General features: G+C 42.6%; 1 protein-coding gene across 3 annotated transcripts in view; it reads right to left on the reverse strand.

Moving 5' to 3' along the window:
* The window catches only part of LOC109873676 (EH domain-binding protein 1-like protein 1), a 41673-nt gene extending 30524 nt beyond the window's left edge, over positions 1–11149 (reverse strand). For 2 of the 3 annotated variants that reach the window (XM_031809644.1, XM_031809643.1), the window contains exon 1: positions 10543–11147. In XM_031809644.1, coding sequence (XP_031665504.1) covers positions 10543–10646 — 104 coding nt within the window. In that variant the 5' untranslated portion in view covers positions 10647–11147. Of the gene's footprint in view, positions 1–10542 lie in introns of all 3 variants that reach the window. The other variant, XM_031809645.1, reaches the window with a different exon arrangement.
* Positions 11150–13205: the final 2056 nt, after the last annotated feature.

The following is a 13205-nucleotide window of genomic DNA, read 5'->3' on the forward strand; positions in this document are numbered from 1 at the left end:
CAAGTTCTTCTGTGTTTACATCACTAAGGATATATCATGGTCCAAACACACCAACACAGTTGTAAAGGCACGACAATGCCTTTTCAGAAGGCTGAAGATATCTGTCATGGTCACTCAGATCCTCAAAATCCTCATGGTCACTCATATCCTCGCGCTGCAGACGGCTATACCGGCCCGCTATTACAGGACTATTAAAGGCCCAGGGCACTTTTTTTATATTCAAAAATGTTTCTTTAAATATTTAGAAATGATTCTGATTTTTCAGGGGGTGCTGCATCCCTCAGCATCCCTACTTCCCGTGTCTTTGACAGCTGCACCATTGAGAGCATCTCGACTTTCTGCATCAATGTTCATCCAGGACCTTTATACCAAGCGGAGTCAGAGGACGGCCCTAAAAATTGTCAAATACTCCAGCCACCCAAGTAATAGACTACAAGCGGTACCTGAGCGCCAAGACATAAGACTGCTGAACAGTTCATCAAATGGCCACCTGGACAATTTACATTGACACCCTTTTCTTTCTCACTGATATTCTTGCACTGGCTCTATGAACACTCACTGAACTCTACCCACACACTCACTGGACTCTACCCATACACTCACTGGTCAGAGATTTACGTACACTTAGGTTTGAGTCATTATAACTCATTTTTCAACCACTCCACAAATTTCTTGTTGACAAACAATAGTTTTGGCAAGTCAGTTAGGACATCTACTTTGTGCATGACCCAAGTAATTTTTCCAACAATTGTTTACAGACAGATTATTTCATTTATAATTCACTGTATCACAATTCCAATGGTCAGAAGTTTACATACACTAAGTTGACTGTGACTTTAAACAGCTTGGAAAATTATGTCACGCTTTAGAAGCTTCTGATAGGCTATTTGACATAATTTGAGTCAATTGGAGGTGTACCTGTGGATGTATTTCAAGGCCTACCTTCAAACTCTTTGCTTGAAATCATGGGAAAATCGAAATAAATCAGCCAAGACCTCAGAAAAAAATTGTGGACCTTCACAAGTCATCCTTGGGAGCAATATCCAAACGCCTGAAGGTACCATGTTCATCTGTACAAACAATAGTACGCAAGTATAAACACCATGGGACCACGCCATCATACCGCTCAGGAAGGAGACGCGTTCTGTCTCCTAGAGATGAACGTACTTTGGTGCGAAAAGTGCAAATCAATCCCAGAACAACAGCAAAGGACCTTGTGAAGATGCTGGAGGAAATAGGTACAAAAGTATCTGTATCCACAGTAAAACAAGAACTATATCGACATACCCGGAATTTGTGGGCAGAACTGCAAAAGTGTGTGTGAGCAAGGATGCCTACAAACCTAACTCAGTTACACCAGCTTTGTCAGGAGGAATGGGCCAAAATTCACCAACTTATTGTGGAAGGCTACCTGAAACTTTTGACCCAAGTTAAACAATTTAAAGGCAATGCTATCAAATAGTAGTTGAGTGTAAACTTCTGACCCACTGGGAATGTGATGAAAGAAATAAAAGCTGAAATAAATCATTCTCTCTGCTATTATTCTGACATTTCACATTCTTAAAATAAAGTGGTGATCCTAACTGACCTAAGACTGGGAATTCTTACTAGGTTTGAATGTCAGGAATTGTGAAAAACTGAGTTTAAATGTATTTGGCTAAGGTGTATGTAAACTTCCAACTTCAACTGTACTACACTGAAATTCCAATACACACATACACACACACACACAGACACACTTTCACACTCTTCACATACTCTGCTGCTACTCTTTTTATTATACACTGCTCAAAAAAATAAAGGGAACACTAAAATAACACATCCTAGATCTGAATGAATTAAATATTCTTATTAAATACTTTTTTCTTTATATAGTTGAATGTGCTGACAACAAAATCACACAAAAATTATCAATGGAAATCAAATGTATCAAGCCATGGAGGTCTGGATTTGGAGTCACACTCAAAATTAAAGTGGAAAACCACACTACAGGCTGATCCAACTTTGATGTAATGTCCTTAAAACAAGTCAAAATGAGGATCAGTAGTGTGTGTGGCCTCCACGTGCCTGTATGACCTCCCTACAACGCCTGGGCATGCTCCTGATGAGGTGGCGAATGGTCTCCTGAGGGATCTCCTCCCAGACCTGGACTAAAGCATCCGCCAACTCCTGGACAGTCTGTGGTGCAACGAGACATGATGTCGCAGATGTGCTCAATTGGATTCAGGTCTGGGGAACGGGCAGGCCAGTCCATAGCATCAATGCCTTCCTCTTGCAGGAACTGCTGACACACTCCAGCCACATGAGGTCTAGCATTGTCTTGCATTAGGAGGAACCCAGGGCCAACCGCACCAGCATATGGTCTCACAAGGGGTCTGAGGATCTCATCTCGGTACCTAATGGCAGTCAGGCTACCTCTGGCGAGCACATGGAGGGCTGTGCGGCCCCCCAAAGAAATGCCACCCCACACCATGACTGACCCACCGCCAAACCGGTCATGCTGGAGGATGTTGCAGGCAACAGAACGTTCTCCACGGCGTCTCCAGACTGTCACGTCTGTCACGTGCTCAGTGTGAACCTGCTTTCATCTGTGAAGAGCACAGGGCGCCAGTGGCAAATTTGCCAATCTTGGTGTTCTCTGGCAAATGCCAAACGTCCTGCACGGTGTTGGGCTGTAAGCACAACCCCTACCTGTGGACGTCGGGCCCTCATACCACCCTCATGGAGTCTGTTTCTGACCGTTTGAGCAGACACATGCACATTTGTGGCCTGCTGGAGGTCATTTTGCAGGGTTCTGGCAGTGCTCCTCCTGCTGCTCCTTGCATAAAGGCGAAGGCAGCGGTCCTGCTGCTGGGTTGTTGCCCTCCTACGGCCTCCTCCACGTCTCCTGATGTACTGGCTTGTCTCCTGGTAGCGCCCCCATGCTCTGGACACTACGCTGACTTGGAGTTACATTGTGTTGTTTAAGTGTCCCTTTATTTTTTTGAGCAGTGTATATCATGATTGCCTAGTCACTTTTACCCTTTACTTTTACGCTTATAGGGAAGGACATTCAACAAGCACAGCACTTACACAAATGACTGATGGTTGGCTGGGAGAAATCGATGATAAAAATATTGTGGGGGCTGTTTTGTTAGACTTCAGTGCGGCTTTTGACATTATCGATAATAGTGTGCTGCTGGAAAAATGTATGTGTTATGGCTTTACACTCCCTGCTATATTGTGGATAAAGAGGTACCGGTCTAACAGAACACAGAGGGTGTTCTTTAATGGAAGCCTCTCCAACATAATCCAGGCAGAATCAGGCATTCCCCAGGGCAACTGTCTAGGCCCATGCACGGCTTATGCACGGTATGCAGGTATTTTACCGGGTTTTGTTTTCACGCCATTTCCGGTCACAACTTGCAGACTTGTTTACGTGTTGCTGTGCGTTTTGTTGCCAACCTTACTTTGCTATCTGACAACTTTACTGTTTTTACTTTTTAATTACCGTTTCTATTTTTGTTTTTTCCCTCAACTTTTTTTTCTTCCATTCAACTTTTTCACTCCGGACGCTTTATCTGGACATGGTTCGTCAGGACCTCCAACAGCCGAAGCTAAGTAGTAACATTAACATGATGCCTTCTAATTGCAGTCGCTGTACTCATAATATACAGGAGAACGATCGCCTTACGGCGAGGATAGCTGTGCTACAAGCCCAGCTTCAGACGCAATCGTTAGGCAAGGGTAATTTCAGTGTAGGAAAGGATGAAACAGCGTCTGTGCCACCAGTAAGTACAGATAGTAACGTTAGTATAAATCCCCTCGCACAGTCCGGACAACTTTCTCACGGTTTCTGGAGGGAAATGCTGTAGGAATGCTCAACCGGTGTCGCTCATTCAGCTGACAGAAACTTTCAACCGGTTTTCCCCATTAAGCAACGAGTTGGAGTCAGAGGCCGAGCCTTCTCTTGTCTCTACTCCTCCCGTTACGGGGTCTGAGACGCCAAAGCTTCCCACCATTAGCTCTGACAAATTGAAAACTCTAGTCATTGGCGACTCCATTACCCGCAGTATTAGACTTAAAACGAATCATCCAGCGATCATACACTGTTTACCAGGGGGCAGGGCTACCGACGTTAAGGCTAATCTGAAGATGGTGCTGGCTAAAGCTAAAACTGGCGAGTGTAGAGAGTATAGAGATATTGTTACCCACGTCGGCACCAACGATGTTAGGATGAAACAGTCAGAGATCACCAAGCGCAACATAGCTTCAGCGTGTAAATCAGCTAGAAAGATGTGTCGGCATCGAGTAATTGTCTCTGGCCCCCTCCCAGTTAGGGGAAGTGATGAGCTCTACAGCAGAGTCTCACAACTCAATCGCTGGTTGAAACCCGTTTTCCCAAAAGATAGAATTTGTAGATAATTGGCCCTCTTTCTGGGACTCACCCACAATCAGGACCAAGCCTGACCTGCTGAGGAGTGACGGACTCCATCCTAGCTGGAGGGGTGCTCTCATCTTATCTACCAACATAGACAGGGCTCTAACTCCTCTAGCTCCACAATGAAATAGGGTGCAGGCCAGGCAACAGGCTGGTAGCCAGCCTGCCAGCATAGTGGAGTCTGCCACCAGCACAGTCAGCGTAGTCAGCTCAGCTATCCCCATTGAGACCGTGTCTGTGCCTCGACCTAGGTTGGGCAAAACTAAACATGGCGGTGTTCGCCTTAGCAATCTCACTAGGATAAAGACCTCCTCCCTTCCTGTCATTATTGAAAGAGATCATGATACCTCACATCTCAAAATAGGGCTACTTAATGTTAGAACCCTTACTTCAAAGGCAATTATAGTCAATGAACTAATCACTGATCATAATCTTGATGTGATTGGCCTGACTGAAACATGGCTTAAGCCTGAGGAATTTACTGAGTTAAATGAGGCCTCACCTCCTGGCTACACTAGTGACCATATCCCCCGTGCATCCCGGAAAGGTGGAGGTGTTGCTAAAATTTACGATAGCAAATTTGAATTTACAAAAAAAAACAATGACGTTTTTGTCTTTTGAGCTTCTAGTAATGAAATCTATACAGCCTACTCAATCACTTTTTATAGCTACTGTTTACAGGCCTCCTGGCCATATACAGCATTCCTCATTGAGTTCCCTGAATTCCTATCGGACCTTGTAGTCGTAGCAGATAATATTCTAATTTTTGGTGACTTTAATATTCACATGGAAAAGTCCACAGACCCACTCCAAAAGGCTTTCGGAGCCATCATCGACTCAGTGGGTTTTGTCCAACATGTCTCTGGACCTACCCACCGACACAGTCATACTCTGGACCTAGTTTTGTCCCATGGAATAAATGTTGTGGATCTTAATGTTTTTCCTCATAATCCTGGACTATCGGACCACCATTTTATTACGTTTGCAATTGCAACAAATAACCTGCTCAGACCCCAACCAAGGAACATCAAAGTCGTGCTATAAATTCACAGACAATACAAAGATTCCTTGATGTCCTTCCAGACTCCCTCTGTCTACCCAAGGACGCCAGAGGACAAAAATCAGTTAACCACCTAACTGAGGAACTCAATTTAACCTTGCGCAATACCCTAGATGCAGTTGCACCCCTAAAAACTAAAAACATTTCTCATAAGATACTAGCTCCCTGGTATACAGAAAATACCCGAGCTCTGAAGCAAGCTTCCAGAAAATTGGAACGGAAATGGCGCCACACCAAACTGGAAGTCTTTCGACTAGCTTGGTACCGTGCAGTATCGAAGAGCCCTTACTGCTGCTCGATCATCCTATTTTTCCAACTTAATGGAGGAAAATAAGAACAATCCGAAATTCCTTTTTAATACTGTCGCAAAGCTAACTAAAAAGCAGCATTCCCCAAGAGAGGATGGCTTTCACTTCAGCAGTAATAAATTCATGAACTTCTTTGAGGAAAAGATCATGATTATTAGAAAACAAATGAAGGACTCCTCTTTAAATCTGCGTATTCCTTCAAAGCTCAGTTGTCCTGAGTCTGCACATCTCTGCCAGGACCTAGGACCGAGACACTCAAGTGTTTTTGTACTATATCTCTTGACCCAAAGATGAAAATGATCATGACCTCTAAACCGTCAAGCTGCATACTGGACCCTATTCCAACTAAACTACTGAAAGAGCTGCTTCCTTTAATAAACGTCTCTCTATCCACCGGATGTGTACCAAACTCACTAAAAGTGGCAGTAATAAAGCCTCTCTTGAAAAAGCCAAACCTTGACCCAGAATATATAAAAAACTATCGGCCTATATCGAATCTTCCATTCCTCTCAAAATTTTTAGAAAAGGCTGTTGCGCAGCAACTCACTGCCTTCCTGAAGACAAACAATGTATACGAAATGCTTCAGTCTGGTTTTAGACCCCATCATAGCACTGAGACTGCACTTGTGAATGTGGTAAATGACCTTTTAATGGCATCAGACCGAGGCTCTGCATCTGTCCTCGTGCTCCTAGACCTTAGTGTTGCTTTTGAGACCATCGATCACCACATTCTTTTGGAGAGATTGGAAACCCAAATTGGTCTACACGGACAAGTTCTGGCCTGGTTTAGATCTTATCTGTCGGAAAGATATCAGTTTGTCTGTGAATGGTCTGTCCTCTGACAAATCAACTGTAAATGTCGGTGTTTCTCAAGGTTCCGTTTTAGGACCACCATTGTTTTCACTATATATTTTACCTCTTGGGGATGTCATTCGAAAACATAATGTTAACTTTCACTGCTATGCGGATGACGCACAGATGTACATTTCAATGAAACATGGTGAAGCCCCAAAATTGCCCTCGCTAGAAGCATGTGTTTCAGACATAAGGAAGTGGATGGCTGCAAACGTTCTACTTTTAAACTCGGACAAAACAGCTTGTTCTAGGTCCCAAGAAACAAAGAGATATGACAATTAATCTTAATGGATGTACAGTCGTCTCAAATAAAACTGTGAAGGACCTCGGCGTTACTCTGAACCCTGATCTCTCTTTTGAAGAACATATCAAGACTGTTTCAAGGACAGCTTTTTTCCATCTACGTAACATTGCAAAAATCAGAAACTTTCGGTCCAAAAATGACGCAGAAAAATGTATCCATGCTTTTGTCACTTCTAGGTTAGACTACTGCAATGCTCTACTTTCCGGCTACCCGGATAAAGCACTAAATAAACTTCAGCTAGTGCTAAATACGGCTGCTAGAATCCTGACTAGAACCAAAAAATGTGATCATATTACTCCAGTGCTAGCCTCCCTACACTGGCTTCCTGTCAAGGCAAGGGCTGATTTCAAGGTTTTACTGCTAACCTACAAAGCATTACATGGGCTTGCTCCTACCTATCTCTCTGATTTGGTCCTGCCGTACATACCTACACGTACGCTACGGTCACAGGACGCAGGCCTCCTAATTGTCCCTAGAATTTCTAAGCAAACAGCTGGAGGCAGGGCTTTCTCCTCTAGAGCTACATTTTTATGGAATGGTCTGCCTAACAATGTGAGAGACACAAACTCGGTCTCAACCTTTAAGTCTTTACTGAAGACTCATCTCTTCAGTGGGTCATATGATTGAGTGTAGTCTGGCCCAGGAGTGGGAAGGTGAACGGAAAGGCTCTGGAGCAACGAACTGCCCTTGCTGTCTCTGCCTGGCCGGTTCCCCTCTTTCCACTGGGATTCTCTGCCTCTAACCCTATTATAGGGGCTGAGTCACTGGCTTACTGGGGCTCTTTCATACCGTCCCTAGGAGGGGTGCGTCACTTGAGTGGGTTGAGTCACTGATGTGATCTTCCTGTCTGGGTTGGCGCCCCCCCTTGGGTTGTGCCGTGGCGGAGATCTTTGTGGGCTATACTCGGCCTTGTCTCAGGATGGTAAGTTGGTGGTTGAATATATCCCTCTAGTGGTGTGGGGGCTGTGCTTTGGCAAAGTGGGTGGGGTTATATCCTTCCTGTTTGGCCCTGTCCGGGGGTGTCATCGGATGTGGCCACAGTGTCTCCTGCCCCCTCCTGTCTCAGCCTCCAGTATTTATGCTGCAGTAGTTTATCTGTCGGGGGGCTAGGGTCAGTTTGTTATATCTGGAGTACTTCTCCTGTCCTATCCGGTGTCCTGTGTGAATTTAAGTATGCTCTCTCTAATTCTCTCTTTCTTTCTCTCTCTCGGAGGACCTGAGCCCTAGGACCATGCATTATGACTCCTTGCTGTCCCCAGTCCACCTGGCTGTGCTGCTGCTCCAGTTTCAACTGTTCTGCCTGTGATTATCATTATTTGACCATGCTGGTCATTTATGAACATTTTAACATCTTGGCCATGTTCTGTTATAATCTCCACCCGGGCACAGCCAGAAGAGGACTGGCCACCCCACATAGCCTGGTTCCTCTCTAGGTTTCTTCCTAGGTTTTGGCCTTTCTAGGGAGTTTTTCGTAGCCACCATTTTTCTACACCTGCATTGCTTGCTGTTTGGGGTTTTAGGCTGGGTTTCTGTACATCACTTTGAGATATCAGCTGATGTACGAAGGGCTATATAAATCAATTTGATTTGAAATTTGATTACCTTTTTTTCAATCTTACATCAGATATCAGCTGATGTAAGAAGGGCTTTAATGACATGCCACTGGCATGCCACACTAAACAGGAAACAACCACCCACAAAACACAATGGAAAACAGGCTACCTAAATATGGTTCTCAATCAGGGACAATGATTGACAGCTGCCTCTGATTGAGAACCATACCAGGCCAAACACAGAAATAGAAAATCATAGACAAACTAACATAGACAACCCACCCAACTCACGCCCTGACCATACTAAAACAAAAGACAAAACAAAGGAACTAAGGCCAGAACGTGACAGAACCATAATAAATACAAAATACAAATACAAAACGACCTTGTACCCCTGCACATTGACTCGGTACGCCAGTTATTGTTATTTTATTGCGTTAATATTTCCTTTGTTTTTTTATTTTAACTCTGCGTTGCTGGGAAAGGGCTCGTAAATAAGTGTTTCATGATAAAGTCTAGACCTGTTGTATTCGGGCACATGCAGCAAATAAAATGTGATTTGAATTGATCCATCACCCTGATGGGGCTCAACACTCCAAGATTCAATGTGCGGACATTGTATAGGATTTCAAATGGTCTATGTTTTAGTCCAAGTTGAAATCTAATATCTGCTAAGAAAGAATGATATAGTCACACTACTGTACAGTACACAATAGCACATGCTATAGCTCTGTTGGAACATTACAGAATACACATAGCATGGCTGGCAGGCCTGTTTACAAATGACATTATTGTGTAGTCTACTATGGTGCAACTCAGACACTCATTGAACAATCTTGAAAGATCACATTGAAAGATCTCCCTTATCATGGTTGACAGAAAATAAGTACGTAGTAACTTTCGGATTTCGCTAAGAGTGAAGAAAGCATTGTTTTAATTGAATCAATTATGAGGCCCTTCTCCTCTTAAGATCAAACTAGGCAAAGGCTAGCCTAATTGATGACATGTATGATGACATTAACACAGATAGCCTAATTAACAGTACAAATAAATACCAACAAATCCAATCATAGTGAAACAAATGAAGTTAGACGTGATATCACTCTTGAAAACATTTGCCCTGTTTCCCAGTATCTGGCCATGACAGGGCATCATCATCATGATAGAGATTCTCCTGTCAGCTGAGTGAACTGAGTAATGTCTGTTATTTATCAGTCTGACAGTGATGAGGTAGGCTTGTGGTAGGAGTATTGATGCCTATTGTGTGCATTACATCTACAGTAGACCTGTGCCTATGGGACACAGTCTTTTCAAGCCAATTCGATACTAAGTGATCTTCGTAGCAAGTTAGGAGAGTATTTTTTGCAAACCCTATATATTTTCCTAACCTTAACCTTAACCTCTGCCTCCTAACCTGCTACGTTAATTTTCCTGAACTGTTGCGTAAGTCCTAACCTGCTACGTTAATTCTCCTGAACTGTTGCGTAAGTTCTAACCTGTTACGAGAAATGTCTCGTTGGTATCAAGTGGCGTGAAAATAGTGTTTATCCTGTGCTCATAGCCTACTATAATTACAATACACGCGGAAATGTAGAGGCTCAATTCGATTTCACAGCCACAACATTGGCTATAGAGTTTAAAAAAATTATTTAAATATAACAATTGGAGAAACAGGCAGAATTTATCCATCATTATGACTTTGTGGTTGTGGTAGCTAGTGACGGCAGCTCACGCGCTTCTCTTATTCATATTACTGTTTCAGAGGAAACAACGAACTAACCGCATTCTGCGCTCTTCCTGTAACTCTGCTGTCACTAGTACGGAAATGGAATACGGTCCGTTATGGTTTGGATCAAATAAATGGAATAGGTTCTTGACAAGGATGCCTAAAGCAGTGTCCATGGTGGTAGGCTGCGCAAACCTAACATTAAAGTAGAAATATTACAAGGAGAAACGCCCTTCACGGGAGCAGATTGATAACGTGGGTCAATGGGATGTTGTGAAAATTAGTTCGTTTAACCTAAATAAATCACATAACCTACCATTTCTTCGTGCATTCCAACACAAGTTCTTGATAAGACGCCACAAACTGGAATTTTGAAGCTTTCTTGCCAACGCGTTGTAATCTTTTCCAAACCGAAGTCATAATTTGGTTGAGGTATTACAAAGTTTTAGAAAGTAAGTTCCACTCTCTTGTAACCCCCTTCGGGATGGTTGTTCAATGACAGTTCGTGGTGTGTAAAACCGTTGTCTTCAAGCTGACCGTGTTCAAAAGGAACAACCGCAGGTGAAGAAGTTGAGTTGAGTCACATAAAACTGTCGCCATCAACTAAACGCATCGAATAAAAAAAACATGTAGCACGGAACTACCGTAATTATTAAATACAGTATTTATAAGCGGAACCGAATCCACTGTCGTGTGCATTTCAACACTTCTACATGGTCAGAATAAGGAAAAACAAATATCCTAAATGCAACTGCTAGTCCACAATATGCATTCCCGAGTTAAAATACAGTGTCGACAATTCATCCAGGTATATAATAGCTGTCCTTCGCCCAGCCAGGGAAATAAAACTGTCCGATAAAGCCACCATAACACATTTTAGGCTACGTTATACTGACAGTGCAATAAACTCTCCAAGTGGTATCATTGGTTGAGTCTGTAGGCTGCAGATAAAGAAGGGGAGCGGTTGCAAAGCATTGATGACGCGGCACTATGCAAAATTCCCTGTCTTTTATCTTCTTTTTGCCTATCCGTATACCAGTAAACAATAACATTTCAGACTTTGGATTCCGTCCATGGTACGATGCCACTGTCAGTATGATGACCGTTAACGAGTCAGATGACACTTATCCAACTTTTCTGAAGTATATTCAAAATTAATACTTTGTCCTGAATTGTTCACTCAAACTATTATTGGCACTGTTCTCTGCAGTATACATTGTATCCATTTGTAAAGTGCTCTAGCCTATTTTGACACTTTTATCCTAATATTTGATTTACATTTAAGAACATCCTTTAATTTCCTTACTGATCTAAACGGTTTGTGATTCAATTTGGGCCAAACGCACATTGGGCAATAAGATGATGCATGATTTTCCATGAAGAGAGATGTCCTGTCCCAACGGGTATTCGAAGTAGCCATGCATAGGGATTTTCCATAGCTGTGTGGAGTATATTTTTGGAAGGAGAAGAGGGAGGGGTGGGTGGACAGAGGCAGCTGGGGACAGAGAAGTGTGATACAGCCTACACGTGGAACACAGCAGCTGTGTACCTCTCCTTTCCTCTTTGCAATAGTCTTATAACAACATTGACAGAGAGGATGCACAATCGATCACAGGCTATAAAAAAAATCAAGGCATGTTATGACTAGGAGTTATATACATTTATTGAGCCTGATTATGTTCAGAACGTCATTACTTAACATATGGAACTACACTAATAATGTTTTACAGTATTCAGGGAAGAGATCAGTGAAGTAGACAGCTGGCTAGAGCCAAGAGTTTCCTAACTCAACCCCACCTTGTTCACTGAGACAGAGTGAGTGTTCTGCCAGGCAGCAGCGGATGTGTAAGTCATGAGTCAACATGTTATTTATCTTGACTCAAGCAGCAAACACATCACTATCAGTGTCTGAGAGTCATAAGGCCAGGTAAAGACCTGAAATGAGCAGAGGACTTGTCTAATTTATCTTTGCTCAGACTGTAGGTTAACTATCATAAACTGAGTTGAAGGCACATTACATTTGTTTTCATGCTCACGCTACAAGTGATTAAATCGTTCAGCTAATACAGGACTAGTAAAAAGCCAAGTGCACTACTTCATTTTTTAAATTGAATTGAGATTTTTTTAGGGGGTGCTACAGCACCCTCAGCACCCCTACATCCCGCAGCTGTGTGTTTATAGAAATACATGGGACTTTCTACAAGGAATGTAAAAGCTCTCACCGTTTTAATGTGCTGTATTACTTGAAAGATCACATTGAATATCTCCCTTATCATGGTTTATAGAAAATAAGTGCCTAGTAACTTTAGGAGTAAGAGTGAACAATGGATTGTTTAATTTGCTCCATCATCGTTAGGCTATTAATTGAGGCCCTTCTCCTCTTAAGATCAAAGAAGGCAAAGGCTAGCCTAATTGATGACATGTCTGATGACATCAACACAAATAGCCTATTTAACAGTACAAATAAATACCAACAAATCCAATCATAGTGATAAAAATTAAGTTAGAAGTTATACCACTCTGGAAAATATTTGCCCTCTTCGAAGTATCTGGTTTATGTTAGGACGTCATCATCATCGTGATGATGCAGATCCTCCTGTCAGCTGAGTGGATGGAAGTAATGTCTGTCATTTATCAGTCTGACAGTGATGTAGTAGGAATGTAAAAGCTCTCACCCCTGTTTTCATGTTCTGTTGCTATATGAATAGTAAATAAAATTATTGAAATGGGAACTGATCACCAATGGTAAAAATATTTCAGAGACCGTTATTACGAAAATACAATCAAAGGTTGCAGTAAAGTGGCCTTGCTCTGTGGCTATTAGGAAAATTATCATGGATGTCTGAGGCATGTATGGGGCTTCCTGTTTTCAATTAGTCATTTCCTGGTGGCTAGTGGATCTGTAACGTAGCTTGCTCAAAGGTAGAGTTGATCTATTAATGTAATTCCTGTCACCCGTTAGTTACTGTGTTAAGCAGT

The sequence above is a fragment of the Oncorhynchus kisutch genome, linkage group LG29, assembly GCF_002021735.2.
Source record: "Oncorhynchus kisutch isolate 150728-3 linkage group LG29, Okis_V2, whole genome shotgun sequence".
Lineage (NCBI taxonomy): Eukaryota > Metazoa > Chordata > Actinopteri > Salmoniformes > Salmonidae > Oncorhynchus > Oncorhynchus kisutch.